Source organism: Synchiropus splendidus, chromosome 1 (genome assembly GCF_027744825.2).
Source record: "Synchiropus splendidus isolate RoL2022-P1 chromosome 1, RoL_Sspl_1.0, whole genome shotgun sequence".
Lineage (NCBI taxonomy): Eukaryota > Metazoa > Chordata > Actinopteri > Syngnathiformes > Callionymidae > Synchiropus > Synchiropus splendidus.
Genome location: NC_071334.1, coordinates 22,680,184 through 22,696,079, shown reverse-complemented (window position 1 = coordinate 22,696,079; position 15,896 = coordinate 22,680,184). Strand labels below are relative to the sequence as shown.

At 43.3% G+C, this 15,896-nt stretch overlaps 1 protein-coding gene across 1 annotated transcript; it reads left to right on the top strand.

Annotated features, from left to right (window-relative positions):
- The first annotated feature begins 295 nt into the window (after positions 1-295).
- Positions 296-12,065, top strand: b4galt6 (UDP-Gal:betaGlcNAc beta 1,4- galactosyltransferase, polypeptide 6). Its single transcript, XM_053853146.1, has 9 exons — positions 296-1,009; positions 1,888-2,004; positions 2,484-2,597; positions 4,091-4,215; positions 4,292-4,408; positions 4,627-4,814; positions 5,873-5,995; positions 6,691-6,792; positions 6,913-12,065. Exons 1-9 carry the CDS (start codon positions 895-897, stop codon positions 7,058-7,060), a joined length of 1,149 nt encoding a protein of 382 aa, XP_053709121.1. The 5' UTR covers positions 296-894; the 3' UTR covers positions 7,061-12,065.
- The last annotated feature ends 3,831 nt before the right edge of the window (positions 12,066-15,896 follow it).

Sequence of the window (15,896 nt, the reverse complement as noted above, 5' to 3'; positions counted from 1 at the left end):
CTTTCCTAGTTGGTGGAACCCCCACTGACCATGACAATAAATTCTATTCTGATTCTGATTCTAATAAACTACAAGTCACATGACTCGAACGACCCAACAGTAAAAAAAAAAAGTCGTCTGCTGCGGCACAACTGCGACCACTGGCTCTGGAGACGGCTATAATAATCGCAGGACTTGATCTGAGCCACGATCTCTCACAATTGGCGACTTTTAGTATAAAACGCGTCTGTTATTTCAAACTCTCGTCCATGGGGCGCCAGTTGGTTTCCATAGAAACGTCGGGAGGTTTCCCCCGACCGGAAACGGCGTCTGCGGTGAAAGCAGAAATTGGTTGGGCGCTGCTGCGGCTAGTGTCCCGTTGTACAGTTCCAGTCCCGATATCTCCACCTGCACACATGCCATCTGACCGTCCCGATCAGTCGGAGTCAGCGAGGGGACGCTCGGGCGAGACCGGCCTGCTTTGTGCGCCGTCTGACGGAGCTGTGTGCCGCACCGGCCTGGAGTAGAGTGGGAGCAGGCGGCGCGGACCTGCCCCTTGCTAAACCGACCCGCAATGCTGGCGAAAATATGATGAGCATGGACGACAACCCGGATTTTCCCTAGACTCTAACCACGGACAGCGTATCCGCCGGCGGTGTGACTGGTTCGGCATGCCCGAGCGTGGGGCCACTGCGAGGCCATCGCCCTAGCGCGGCACCTCCATCTGGAATATTCTCGGCTGGAGAATCGGGCCAGTTAGCACCGCTCTAGCCTCCTGACTCATTGCCGTTGTCACGTCTGAATCTCCGACAACTGGGACGCTTTCAATGACTGCACTACTGCGAATACATTTTCGGACTATTTAAATCCTAAAACGCATTTTATGGGATTCACGTCGGAGAAAGAGAAGCCAAAATGGTGAACTGGAGGCCACTGCTTCGGGTGTCAAACCGATCATTCCTGGCCTTCATATTCTTCTTCTCCATGTCCACCACTTGTCTCTACTTCATCTACGTGGCCCCCGGCATAGGTCAGTGGAAGTGTTTACGTTTAATAGGTTTAAAGGATCACGGTTAAACTCGTGTTGATCGCTCTGCTGGTGCTAACGCGACCCAGCTAAGAAGCTAACCGCAGGTATGTGGTGGCACACGGGCGTGTGTGTGAGAGGAACTAAATCCACGTAATAAATCACATTTTATCGAGCTTTTTTTTTTTTAAATATTCCACGAGCAGCTATCGCTCAATGGTGTGCAAGTTGGAGTTGGACAGAGTATTAGTGAATGAATGAGCAGTTGGAAGATGGATGATGGAGGTGCGTCCACACCGCACCGCTCATGTTCACTTCACTGGGTCTTTAGAAAGGAGCTGGGAGTTTGGATCTAAGCAGCTGCTTTCCAATTCTTTTGGCATCAAGAAGGTTTGCTTTTCTCACAGCCCTGACACATTTCACAACAGTGAGTCACTAAGTACAATAATGATCTTCTCTGTCTGCCCAATGATAATAGTAAAGTGCAGTTTTAGACACTAAAGGATGAGCAATAATGGTGTCATGGCGACGTCGATGTCCACGAATGTGAAGTATGGCCAGGCAGATCGTAGACTTACTGTCTGGACTATTACTGTCTTACCAGTAACTACAAATGGGTGAGGAACTACCAATGTGGTGAGAGTGCACAGAATAATGTGCAAATTGAAGATAACATAGCAGTGCAGAGTAACTTCACAAGCCACTTGACAATCTGATAACATCCATCCGTTTTGAAGTCATGCTTTTTGATGCCACATCTTGCTTCATATTGCATCACGTTATTAAGATAAATGTTTCCAGCCACCTCGCTGAGACTTGAGGGTCGAGGTTTTGCTTGATGTGTTGGTTGATGCCTTTCTTTCTTGTGCTCTCTCCTTCAGCCAACACATACTTCTTCATGGTGCAGGCTCGGGGTATCATGTTGAGGGACAACGTGAGGACCATTGGCCAGATGATACGATTATACACCAATAAGAACAGTACCCTTAATGGGACAGGTGAGTCCACGTGGTCATGGGCTGTTCATGCATAGTCGATCCTCAAAATGAGAGTTAAGAAAAAAACAACAACTATAGTCCTGTTAGTTCACTTGGATTTATAAAGTGTGTCCACAGATACGTACTTGTCTGTTTGGCTGCATTGATTAATTCATTGTTCTCTGTAAATCCGGCTTTTCTGCAAATGTTTGTAATTACATTTGAAAGAAGATAATATAATACTCTTTTCTCCTTTACATTCTGTTTGCAAGTATTTTCTATTAACTTAAATCTACCATTATAATAAATTGTGCAATAATAATAATAATGAAATAATTTCAAAGTGCAACACTTCATTTCCACTCCATTACTTAATAAAGAAATGTACTTTTTTTTTCATGACAACACAGTTTTTAGTCTGGAAGTGTTTAATACCGAAACAAGTATCAAAGGTTTCAGCGCGACCACTGGTGAATAATGGCGCTTCTGTTCTTTTCCAGACTATCCGGATGGCAGCAACTCCAGTGAATACCTGGTCCAGCCAACAACTTACCTCCCAGAGAACTTCACCTACTCTCAGAACCTTCCCTGCCCGGAGCGATTACCTTCTATGAGTGAGTTGAGGCTTAAATTCTCACAAGTTTTACTCTTTACTGTCAATGAGTACGAGTGCAACAGGAAGTGGCGAACGAAGCTGCGTCTGAGTTTGTTGTTTGAGATATTAAAAATGTCAAGCACAAGTGTGCACGTCTGCAGTGATTAAGAACGATTCCCACCAATAAATAACTTTCCAATGAAATTAAACAGAATGCAGCCATGAAATCGCATCTGTGATCGTGACATGGTCACGCGCTCTGTGACTGTTAATCCTAATTGGCTGCACTGTAGTTTTACTAAAACAATGCATTGTTTACAGTCAGTCAATGTCCTCGGGGTGTAGAGCGGGGGCGCCCAGACCGGTTCCTCAAGACCGCAGTAGGTGCAGGTTTTTGTTTCAACCCAACAAGCAAATACAGCTTGAGCACTCAGGCGTCTGAGGACTGTCATGATTTGCTGCTGCTTGTTTCAGCTGACAGCGGATTGGTTAGACTTGAAACAAAGCCAGCACTCGCTGCGTCCCTTTCTGGAACAGTTTGGACACACCTGGCGTAGAGCCTCGTGGCCTTGCTTCAATTTGGAACGATTCTATTCTTGCAGAGCAGCTTCAAGTTGGAGTGGAGAGCATCGTTCAGACAGGAAGTCAGTAAATCTGAAAAAAAAAAAAAAAAAGACGCAACGTTGCTCTCACATTTTACTGTAAGAGCAACAGGAAATTGACATCACAGGCTGCAGCCCCTGTGCATTCCAGTGTGGACGACTGTAGTTCATGATCACAGTTTTAATTGTACTTTTGACAAAATAAACTCTCAGCAGTTGAGATTTGGGTAGAGCCACCCGTGTGTCTGTCCGGTGAGACTGCAGACGCGGTCGCTCCATCTCTGCTGCGAGGGAAAAACAGATGCTGATGAAGCAGCCTGAGGAGCTTCGGGAGGATTTTTTTTTTCCGTTCATGGTTATAGTTTTAAACACATTTAATTCACGCATGTTTCTTGATCGGTCCATGCGTCTGACTTGGATAGCGCATTGACACATGATCGAAGCTCCTTAGTTCAGTGTTTCGCATTATTATATATATTTTTTAAATGATTATTTATAATCAATCAGGGTGTGGTGAATGAAGCCCTGCCCTCAACACACATGTCCTGCTGCTGCTGACAGAGATCTCATTCTAGATTATTGGTGTGTTTCAATGCACCAAGTATCACTCAATCCATTCTGGTGGAAACTGAAAACTATGCTGCTGCTGCAGTTCCGAGCGCGGTGGAAACTGGGGGTTATATTTATGCTAGGAGCATAAAAGCGATCGTTTTCTATATATTTGTGAATGTCTTTTTGACATGTTCTCTTCATGTATGTTATATTCACTGTGCCTAGAAGGTACTAGGGAATAACGTGAAGAATAAATGGTCTTTGTCTGAAGCAGTGTGTTTGAGAAAAATGTGACACTTCTTGATGAACAGGTTTTATTGAGGAGTGTAAGGCACTTCTAACTTCTGTTTCTCCACAGAGGGCCTTTTGGAAGTGAACATGACAGAGATACCTATGGAGGAGATAGAACTGAAATTCTCCAAATTCTTTGCCATCGAGTTTGGAGGCCATTGGAAACCCAAGGATTGCAGACCTCGGTGGAAGGTTGCTCCATTGTTGCAAAGAAGCCTTTTTGCGCCGTGTTATAAATTTGGGTTCATTCCTGTTTTCCATTGTGCAGGTTGCCATCCTGATTCCATTTAGGAACCGTCATGAACATCTACCTATCCTCTTCCAACACCTCATCCCAATACTGCAGAGTCAGCGGCTGCAGTTTGCCTTCTATGTTATCGAGCAGGTACAGTCTCATCCACAAAGCATGGGAACAGTTTATTACAGCGATGATGTTGCAGGCGAGTGCATAACCGCTACTGGAACATCTCCATCAATATCACATCTACGGTGATATTTCTTTACAATCGATCAGATAGCGTCAGGGATATTTTGCTTGCATCCAAAACAATATTGACTGGACCTCAGAAGCAAACCATTTCTCCCCCCTGACTGTTATTTCAGAGTGGCTCTCAGCCCTTCAACAGAGCCATGCTGTTCAATGTGGGATTCCTGGAGGCTGTGAAGGACCTGGACTGGGACTGCCTGATTTTCCATGATGTTGATCACATACCTGAAAACGATCGCAACTATTATGGCTGTGGTCAGATGCCACGCCATTTTGCTGCCAAGCTTGACAAATACATGTACATGTAAGTGAATAATAATCATCATAATAATGACCTTTAAGTTGCGATAGTGACTCGATATCATCGATCATTAGTCAGGGCATCTGATGTGTTATTGATTCCAACAGCTTCTCACTAAATGGCGATCAGACAAATACATCCTGCTAAATGTTGAGTCGTGTTGGTTACATTCTTACTTGTCTCCGTCGTTCTTTTGTTTGTTGCGATATTGCTGTCCAGGGCCGTATCCTAGTTCTGTTGTGCTCTCGTCTTGGATTGTTTAGCCAAGTGGACATGACCAGAGACAAGAGTCCGTATTCACCTCTCACCCATTGACAGACTCCTGATATATGTTGGAAAGAGCTGGTGGTGGACTACACCAGAACCCCCTCTGTCTTAAGTAGCTTTCTGTCTATCTAGGGATTGATGGTGAGATCGTGAGGTCTAACAGGTGTGTGTGCGGTGGGAATTCCACTATTCTTTATAAATAGGTGGGGAGGATAATTCTTGGCGTGGTTGCTGCAAACCGTTGTAAGAACTAAAAAGCTTCCTATAGGGGGAACGTGCCTTTTGTTGACTCGATCTAAGGTGACAACAGCTGACATTGAAAAGGTCAAATCGGTCCTGGCATGCTCGCACGACCCAGCAGACAGAGTCGGGAGCCAATGTCAGCAATATTTAACTGCATTATTTGTTTCATTTAAAGGTGAATAATTGTAATCATTTGAATCCATCACATGGGAGGTTATATTACAGTTTTTTTGTTTATATGCATACAGTTTAACACATCTGATTGGTCAGTTATTGTTGCTCCATTTTGTTTTGTTTATTGTTTGTTTGCTTTCCACTGTGGTGCTGTAGGTTCTATTTAAGGATCCATTTATGTTCACCCATGACACAATATCCCGGCAAACCTGGCATTTACAGCATACTAGGAAATGTTCCACCGAGGATTAGGGCCAGGTAAAACGGGCTTATGCTGAATATGTGTAATACCCAGTGAGGACATTCTTGCTTCCACATGCACAAGGAATAATCCCAGCATTTAATGTTGAGTAACCTCGGATGTGTTGTGTTTCCAGTCTTCCCTACAGTGAGTTCTTTGGTGGAGTCAGTGGACTGACTGTTGAACAATTCCGTAAGATCAATGGCTTTCCCAATGCATTCTGGGGCTGGGGTGGAGAAGATGACGACTTGTGGAACAGGTACGTGATGTCAGCTGTGGTGTGTGAGTCCAAGCTGAGAGAGTTTTGAATCCACACACACACACACACGTTTGTCTTCCTGTCTTAGTGAGTACCGTCATTGACATACATTGACATAAACCTGTCCCCAGCATCTCCCCCTAAACCTAACCATCTAAAACAAATGGCTAAACTTAACCTTTACTCTGAACCAAACTAAAACCCAATCATAATAACTCACCTATTTTGTAGTTTTAACCCTCAAACTGAGGCTTGAAAAATTGAGGACTGGCCAAAAATAATTGCAAAAAAGTCTTCACTCTGTTGATTAAAAACTCATACAGGTTCTCACAAAGACAGAAGTACAAATATACTTGTGGGGACACAAGCCTCTCACCCTAAACGTAACAATCCAGAACAAATGGCTAACCGTAGCCATGACTCTGAACCGATCTTAAACCTACTGGATGACCTGGATATTTTGAAGCCTTCATCCTCAAATTGAGGCTTAACCTGGTGCGGACCAGCCAAATGTCCCCAAATGTCGTACGGTCCTCACAAGAACATTTGTCAGGAATTTGTTCCCACAAAGTCGGATAAACAAAGTACACGCACACTCACACACAGCTTCTGTTTAATATTTACTGATGGCTTTGGCATCATCAATTTTTGATGTCATTTTCTTTGCTTATGGTTAATATTGTTTGCCTCCTTAGGGTTCATTATGCTGGCTTCAATGTCACGCGGCCAGAGGGAGAGATCGGAAAGTACAAGTCCATTCCTCACCACCATAGAGGGGAGGTGCAGTTCCTTGGCAGGTAAGGCCGTCTGAAAGTCACCTTGAAATCCTGCCAATGTCCTGTACGGAACATCAGGAATTACTGACAGCCTTGGGTGGGTGGCAGCTGATGCTCATAAGCCTGGAACTCTGTCTGCAGGTATAAACTTCTGAGGTATTCCAAAGAGCGACAACACCTGGACGGCCTCAATAACCTCCACTACAGCCCGCTCATCTCCCTCAGCAGCCTCTACAAGAACATCACGGTGGACCTTAACCCTGAGCTTGCCCCTATTGCAGACTACTGAACTGTCCCAGACATCATCCCACAGCACTCCTCTGGCATGGAGGACCCCCTTCCCTCCACCCATGCAGAGGAGTGGAGGAGGTCTGGGGATGATGGCCAGCCAGTGTGCACCATTTAATGCTGCCTAGAATTCTGGCCGGAGGGGAAAACAAAGGAAAGGCAGTGGCAAGTCCGAAAAAAGTGAGCTGTCAACGTGAGAGTGTGTTTGTGTGAGTGCGCGCGCGATGGGCGAGTAGCTGCATGTTTTTCTCTTTGTGCCGGCTTTACTACTTCCCATCACAGTTTAGGTTGGAAGGAGCAGCAGCTCAGCTCTGTAAACTGCAAAGCCTTAATGTGGCATAACCACATCGCCAGGCCGCCCCGGCCCCGCAATGCTTCACTTCTGATGTATCACCGTCACCTTAGAAGCCAATGGAATTTGTTTCATTTTGTACGTTTTTTTTTTTTTTTTTAAGCATATCGTTTCCTCGGATTCCTTTCATCAAAGGAGTCTCTGAGGTCAATATATATACACGTATGAGTATTTTTACTTTGTTCTCAAACCTTTTGTTAAATGGTATTTATTTGCTCAGACTCAAGCTGTGTGTTGAAGCACTCGTGTCTGCGTTCGCTGTAAGTGTTTTTTTGCTGCACTGCTGCTCAATCCGCATGAACATGTATGTAAATATCGGCCTCCTAAAAACGCTCGAACACGGAACACAAATATGTAAATATTGGCCTTTAAATGCTCGGGCATATTACATCGATATTCCAGTGGGTGTGACTTTTATTTTGGCAGCTACCTTCTTTCTGAGGATTCAATAAGAGTGCGTGGTTTCTTCCTATCAGGAAGATGTTATAATAATATAGGATGTTTGGCTTAAAAAAAAAAAAAGAATCAAAACATGAAGATTTGACATCTTTTGCATGCCTTAATTTATTTTGTTTTCCATCTTGTTTTTAGACCTAAATTATTGCTTTAGTTCAGAAGTTTATATTTTTTGGGGGGGATTTAACCTAATGTGCTTTTTTTTTTTTTTTTTTTTTTTTTTTTTTTTTTTTTTTTTGCAATTGTTACATTTTCTTTGAGGTGCACTGTGTGAAAAGCTGCTCCTCAGGAGCAGGGTCAAGCATTCCAGCACATGTGTGTCCTCATTAGCATTTAGTGTCAGGGATGGCTCTCATACCAGTGTTTGAGTACTTTGTCTCTGAGGTTTTTCCGTAGATTATTTCTGTGCTGGACCATGTGATTAATGCTTGTCACTGTACTGTACCATGCACTGAAGCATGGGGATTTTTTGGCCAGATCCCCTGTGAGTTTGGCCGTTTAGATCTTTCCCTTTTTCTATTCTCGTGCGTCCGTCAGATGGGCCAGAATGAGAGAACCATCAGCTGCTGACCTCTGCGGCTCCTGCTGTTCTTGAATGGCGGTTTGAAAGTTGAGCTGTGAAAAGTTTTATTTTTTAAGCTTTGAGCACTATAAAGATGGTGAAAAACTAGTTGGCAGATTATTTTTTTGACCAGATTTTCACTGTTAAAAATCTATTTTAGTTGTGTTTTCAGTGTTGTTTTCTGGTTGTCTGTCCAAAGATGTTTAAATTGTGTGGCAATTTTCTTCTCGGAGCGTTCTGATCTGTGAATCAACACTCGTATGAAGCTTTTATTCTTTATTAACGCAGTCATTTCAATTCATTTCTAGTGTTTACAAGCCCCACTGAAAAGTCATTGCACACAGGCATTTTCATTGTCTGTGAGTTCCTCAAAACAAGCTTTCATTCCACCACTGACGCTGAAAACAAGCAACTCATATCATGTTAAGAAGTACCCAGCGAGCAATCGAACTAACGTTTCTTGCTGTTGACAAACCAAAAATGTTCTCAACAAAGGATATATTAGCTCAAATGAAAACGCATAGGAAGCGGTTTTGTGGCGCCTCATCAGTCTTGTACTGTTTGTGCGCCACTCAACATCGAAAACTTTGCAGTTACTGCCCAATGTTGGAGCTTCTCAGGAATCGCTGGCGATGTAAGATGGACAGATCAGATGGCTCCGCGTGGAAAGTGGCCAGGTTCGGCTATGTTGCAATATTTTTTATTTATCATGTAGTTCAAAATGGTACTGCAAGGATTTTATCATAAGGCAATTGGCTTGAAATCTCACTTATATTCCAAATTGCCTTGCAGCTGACAGTGTTTGCGCACCTGTCTATGTTTACAGTTGCTGGCTTGAGTTCAGTTTTCCAAACGTTTACCCCGGCTTCACTCTGACCCCGACTACCACGACGTTCTGCAGTCAGTAGCTGAAGTTCCTCTTGTGCTTTGCTTTGTTACGATGGTACTTCAGTGTTGGAGCATAGGAGGATATTTCTGTTACGACTGAACTCCTCTTCCTGTAGGTGATGCTATTACAGTGTAGCACATAGTATTCATTAGCTTTGGTGATCAGTCACTATTTTTTTTAACAAGCATACACATTGAATCTTATCAAATATTCATATCTGTAAAACTGACCTTACAAACTGAATGCAGCTCGCTCATTGCTCATTTTTATGGGGAAATAAAGATATCTCACCCCCTCCCTGAACAAAACAAGTGCACGCCGATTGAGAGCATTTTCACACAAATGAAAGTGATGTTTTTTCATCCAGTTTTTGGGAATGACATAATGGTTGGTTTCCCAAACTGGAGTGCATAGCATCGTCCCTGAAGGCCACAAGGCTGGTGGCTGCTTTGGAGCATGACTATGTAGTAAAGCTGGGTTTCACCTCATATCAGCCAGCAACACTTAATACAAGATATCATCAGTCCATGCTGATACAGAATTGCTCCTGCTGACATACGCAACTATTGATCGACAAAACTTTTTTTTTATTATTGGCAAACCCAATGGCCTGTGGGTGCGTGCGATTTTTGTTTTATTGCACATGTGCTACGTTTTAGAAGCTGCGGCACTATATATATTGCTGTGAAGATGAGGTATGACAGGGTAGATTTGATACTTATCCATATCATATCTGCGGCCAACCTCTAGTGTCTGGTCGACGTCGGGGCGCTGAGCCGCACCCACCCTGTTCGAGGGGCTATTTGGTGTGCTTTAATCCGTTTGTTTTTATGAACTGTGGGATGTGTTTGTTCTTGAGAAATTTGTGAGGGTCATTATTTTGGGTGTGACGGTGATCAGTGAAAGCTCCAGGCCAAAGTCAACCCCCTGTTCACCTGTGTTAGCTCCTCCCCCCCCATTTTAATTCACAGCCATTAGTCGCGCATTCATTTGTCGGTGTGGGCAGCAGAAAGATCAGGGACCATTCAACCCTCACACAGTAGTATTCAAAGCTGTCTTAACTCTGAAACAAGTTTGCAGTGCCGAGTTTGAACACTGTGTGTTGACTGTGATCAGGATGTCATTTCTGGTACTTGTGCCAGGAAGTGGCTTTGCATGTTTAGTTTTGGGATAAGATGAGAAGAGCTGAGATTACCAAAAAATAAAAAGATTACCCATCATTCACTGTAGATTTAGTGCGCACCAATGAGCTTCAAGTATTTCTCAGTCTTCTGTTTCCTGCAGGAGAGCTCATGTCGGAATCAAGTATCAATCTCAAAAGGACTGTGACTAATATGCAGTATTGTTTTCCACCCCATATACCCCTCCCAAAAAAGTGAGAGAATCGATTCCACCCAAAGTACATCACGGTTCCTGCAATAGTGTTGTGTCTAAAAAAGGTCAACTCAGTCACAGCATTGTTGAAACTTCCAAAGTGTCACATTTCCACCCAGACAATGGGACACAGCATGCTCCGCCTTATGCTTGGAAATGGCCTCAATGCTCATGTCTTAAATGAAGCTTATTTTTGCAGCCGCTTGGGCAGTTAGGGAACATAGACCTTCCTCATGGGGCCCCGTGGAGTTCTGTCGGTAGTGAACATTGACAGGTGTTCTGGCATGCAAGTGACATGGTGCGTGAGTGTGTTGTGTCTTTGTATTGTTTACATTTGTATCTTTTGTGTTCAGTTGCTAAATCCACAATGTGCCACAGTAGCAAGCCTCCAGAAATCAAATTCACACGATCGAGCGTAGTAAAGCCACTGTCGAAGGTTGGATCCCAAACACCCAATGATTGCTAAAGTGCCCTTGAGCAAGACACTTACTCCTTCCAATTTGTCATGGTGCCTTAAAAAGGCAGCCTTAATCACCGCAATACCTGTTGACGACGTATATACAGCTGAATTTACAAGCATGTGTTTCCTCTGTTCAGTCCACGATTTACAAGTGTATTTTCTTCTGTATGGAAGGTATTTACAAAATGCCACAAAGTACAAGATTGAGGAAGTCATTCATGGTGATTACTTTATACTCTGGGTTCAACTGGTGTTTTGCTAAAAAGTGACCTCATGCTGTTGATAGAATATGAAGTTCAGCTATTGTTACACGGTACCTACCGATCACCCGCTGCAAGAGTCGGACGTCTTTTTTTTTGCACGTAAAAATATAATTTCTGAAGTGTATCTTCAGTTTACAGTGCTTCACTTTGTTTGTTGCCAAATTCCACAGTGTTTAACGTCAGGTGAATTCCAATCACGCAGTGGTTTGTTCACCATGCCCCTCTGGTTTTCCATATGTAATGATCTCATGATGGAGACATTGCAGTGATGTGCACCTGTGTGTGTGTGTGTGCGTGTGTGCGTGTGTGTGTTGATGCCCCGATCACAGAGCTCTTCTCTCTAACAATAGTGGTGCAGAGAAGGAAGCTGCACTGAGCCGGACTCGTGAAGTTGGTAATGTAGCACCCTGCTCAAGTTGAACCTGCTGAGAAGCTTGTCAAGACCTCCTTCCTCCCCCGACAAAAACCCCCCACCCACCCACCCGCCCACTCAGTCACACCTCGGACATCGCCTCAGTTTATTTTTTACATGTGAAGTCGAGTCTGGCAACTGACGGTATGAAAACAATGTGAGTCTGGTGTTTGAACTGTTAAGTTGTAAAGTTTATTTCTTTGTTAACAAGAGACAAAATAAACACTTCATTGCCATATCTGAGAAAAATGACTTGTGTCTTCATGTTTTAAGGGTTGACTGAGGAGCACGTGCCATGAAAACTACTGCATGAAGTTTTATATCGCAAAAGGATCTCTAGCTGGTTGAAACTCTGAGTTTTTTCAATTCTTAATTTGTTCTCACACTCACACTCGTTGCTGTAATATTCAAGGCATATGGTCATGTTCAAACACTGCCAACAAAAATAAAGGGAACAGTTCAACATTATTCAAATGGAATCGACAAAAGGTGGAACTCATGGGCAGGTGGTGACCACAGACCGCTTCTCAGTTCCCACATTTCAGGTGGTAGCATGAGACGGAGTCTACAACCCAAACAAGTGGCTCAGGTAGTGCCCGCTGGATCTGCCTTTGTGCAAGGTGCAACAGGAGGAGCACTGCCAGAGCCCTGAAGAATGACCGCCAGCAGGCCACCAATGAGCTTGTGCCTGCTCGAAGCTAGAAACCCATGCCCTGCCCTATTGGGTTTTTCTGCTCTCGGTCCGCAATCCTGTTGACTTTTAAGAATAAAATGTTGTTCAGTGCGTCCAAGGATGAAGTGTGTCACCGGAATCTGGCAAGGCATAAAACAGTCTCCTCAGACCTTCCAGGTTCAAAATGTGGTATCCTGCATTTTAGGAAAAGTAAGCAACCAGAGAACTTCTCTGTGCTCCCATCACATTTTTTTCCACTTTTTTTTTCTCTTCTCTCCAATCCATATAATTCATATATACGTACATATGTACATACATTGTGAATGAACCACTGCTTACTTCTATTCAGGGTTGTGGGAGTGCTGGAGCCTATCCATACATGGGTATATACTTTAGTAGGGCCCCATGAGATGTTCGAACATATCACACAACACAACAGTCGGTTGTGTGTTTCCCACTTAAATTTTGAGTGTGACTCCAAATCCACACCTCCATGTGTTAATAAATTTGATTTCCATTTGTATTTTTTGTGCAATTTTGTTTTCTTCAACCATGCCAAGAACAAAATATTTCATATTTATTTCATTTTGATCTAGGATGCGTTATTTTAGTATTCCCTTTCTTTAAGCTGTGTATTTTGATAAACTATTGATTTAAAGATTTGAATTCATTCTCATTAGCAACACCAACCAGTTCTGAAAACAATTTTATCATCCGCATGAAACAGTTGAAGATAGTTGCAGTTCAGACGGTGAATGCAACAACACACAAGTTTGAGTGGCGGTCTTCAGCTGCTCCGCCGAGCACTTGTTAAGTCAAACGTTCGAGGCTTTGTTCAGTTGAACCATATTACTAAGTCAACATTCTCAGAGAAACTGCTTTAATCTCATTACACTCTCTAACAGTTTATTTTAGTGTCGCGAATAGCTTTGTGCATCACTCATTTCTGTTTTGATGATTTATTTGAATTGTACGAATTATCTTGCAAAGTGTTAAGTCCTTAAACAAGCAGGTGGACAGGCCATCATCCAGCGGCCAGGTGCTCCGTTTACAAGCTAATAGTTATTCGCCCCGTCATGTCACAGGAGCTGGTCTCTCATACTTGCTAGTGGACCTGGACATGTTTATCATTTAATGAGAGCATACAGTGTTTACACACTTTGTGTATCACATTTCAATGAACACGTGATCAATCTGCAGATGTCGTCCTTGTTGAATTTCCCATTATTAAATGACATAGACGTCAGTGTCACTGAACGTCAGTTCACAAATGTGTAACCAACAGGCTGTATATATTTTGCTTAAATGTGGCACGGTGTGGTCACCCGGGCCGCACTTCCCCTTTTGTTTTATTTATGAACGGAACGAACCGGATGAGGTAAAAAAAAAATTGAGAAATAATAAGAAATTGTGTTTTTTGTACAGGGATTACAGATCATTCGAGCTGTCACTGTGTTTGTTAGTTATGTTCTTTTTACTATAGGGGCTAACATGTAGGGGCTGAGAAAACTGTATGGGTGATGAGGTAGTAATTCTGGTGGCCACGCTATTTGCATGATCTAAAAGAGCATTTTTTTCAGTGACATTTTTTATTAATATTCTTTGAACTCCTTGAAACATTTCTTGCTTTTTGGATCAGCTGCGGAGCAAGTCTTTTGGACCTAAGCTCCCCTCACAAGCGACTTGGACAAGGTTGGAAGGATGCGACAACAACAACAACAATCAAAATCTTGAGATAAAAGTAACTTTGGCAGCGATACCTGCATAGGCCTAATAGTATGATGGGGCTGGCCTGACGCTAAACTACTTACTGGCAGTGGGGTGGAGATACTCTTCCTCTTCCTCACTGGCCAAAGTGACGAGACTTGTTCCCCGGTGACAAAGTAAACATTTGTAGAATTCCTTTTGCAAATATGAGGTTGACTGCCTCATGCTGACTTCTTTGGCAGTTAGCTGCATCCTAAAAATGCATGTAGGTTACGGGGGCAGGACTGGTGACATAGTAGTTGTGACAGTTGGCTCTTGTTTTACCAGTGCCAGCACCAAAAAAAACAAAAAAAACAAAACAAATACAAGCATGTCATAATGATTGTTTGACAGTTAAAACTATAAAGAATGTGACTGTGTGGTTCCTGAATTGATACAGAAAACCTCATGTAAGAGCAGGAAAAAACAAAACAGCTGTTCAGATTCGGTCATTGTTGAACCTGCCCTCTGGATGGGAGCCTGCACCTATCAAATGACATTTGGATCATCTGGCACCTGCGGGTCACTCTCCTTGTCTGCTCACCCGACCCTTTGAGCAAATAAGACACCGACACCTGGTCCAATAGCCCAACTACGATTCCCTTTGGCATGTGTCCTCAGGGGATCCACTAGATCCCACAGGGCCTGTGATCCTATGGATAATCAAAAGCAAAGGCGTGACATCTCTGCCCATGAAAAACAAATGAAAATGGAAGAAGATGCTGCTGTGGTCAGATTCACCTTTTACATAATTGTTAAAATGTCCACAAAACAAGATTTTGTTCACTTCAGCATTTTAATTGGACTTGTCCCTGGCATGGTTTGTTGATGTTATCGGCGACGATCTGTCCTCAGGTGCAGTCGCACCAGCATGAGGCCCCTCAGGGAGCCGTGCGCTGCTGGAAGTAGCATGGAAAGCAATCTGAAATGTATGAAGTGGTGACCAGTTCTACACTTCATTTGCTTTGATGCACAGTATGTCGCAGGCTCTGACTCATTTTGGGTTTGACTGACTTGTGCCCAACCAGGTTTCAGTGATTTTATTTAGTTTTCATCACAGGAGGTTCTTCAATATGACAAGCAAAACAAAGGTTTCCTCTCTGCAACCTCTAGAGAGCGACATTGTAACACTATGGAGATGATCCTCTGTGAACGAAAGGCCCAATTTTATGACAAAGTTCTCATCATCTTTCCATCGAGTCTGTCATCTCTTTCTCTCACATTCTAAAAGTGAGCTCTAAATTAAAAAAGGAAGACCAAAAAAGCGTTTTTTTCTTCTTTGATTGCAGCAGAAGGAGCATTGAAGACAGGACACCAACTGCCAGTGCAGCCACCTCTTGTATTGGGTCAAGTGCAGCTGAGAGTCGCTGCTGCTTCATGTTTATAGAAAAACACTCTGAACTGCCTTTTAACAAATAGAAGTCACAGTCTACAACATCCAGTCTAAATGAAAGTGCAGTCCTCCCAGCAGTTAGGAGCTGACTCAAAAGATTCCTTACGGCTCTAAAGGCGTGTTGCGCGGAAATATGCGCTGATATGTTTTTGCAAGTCTAAACCAGGTATGATTTAGTGGTTAAAACCTGTCAGTCGAAGGGCTAACGTTGCTCTGGGGTCCATAAGTCTTTTTCTGTAGAACTGCAAAACTCTGGC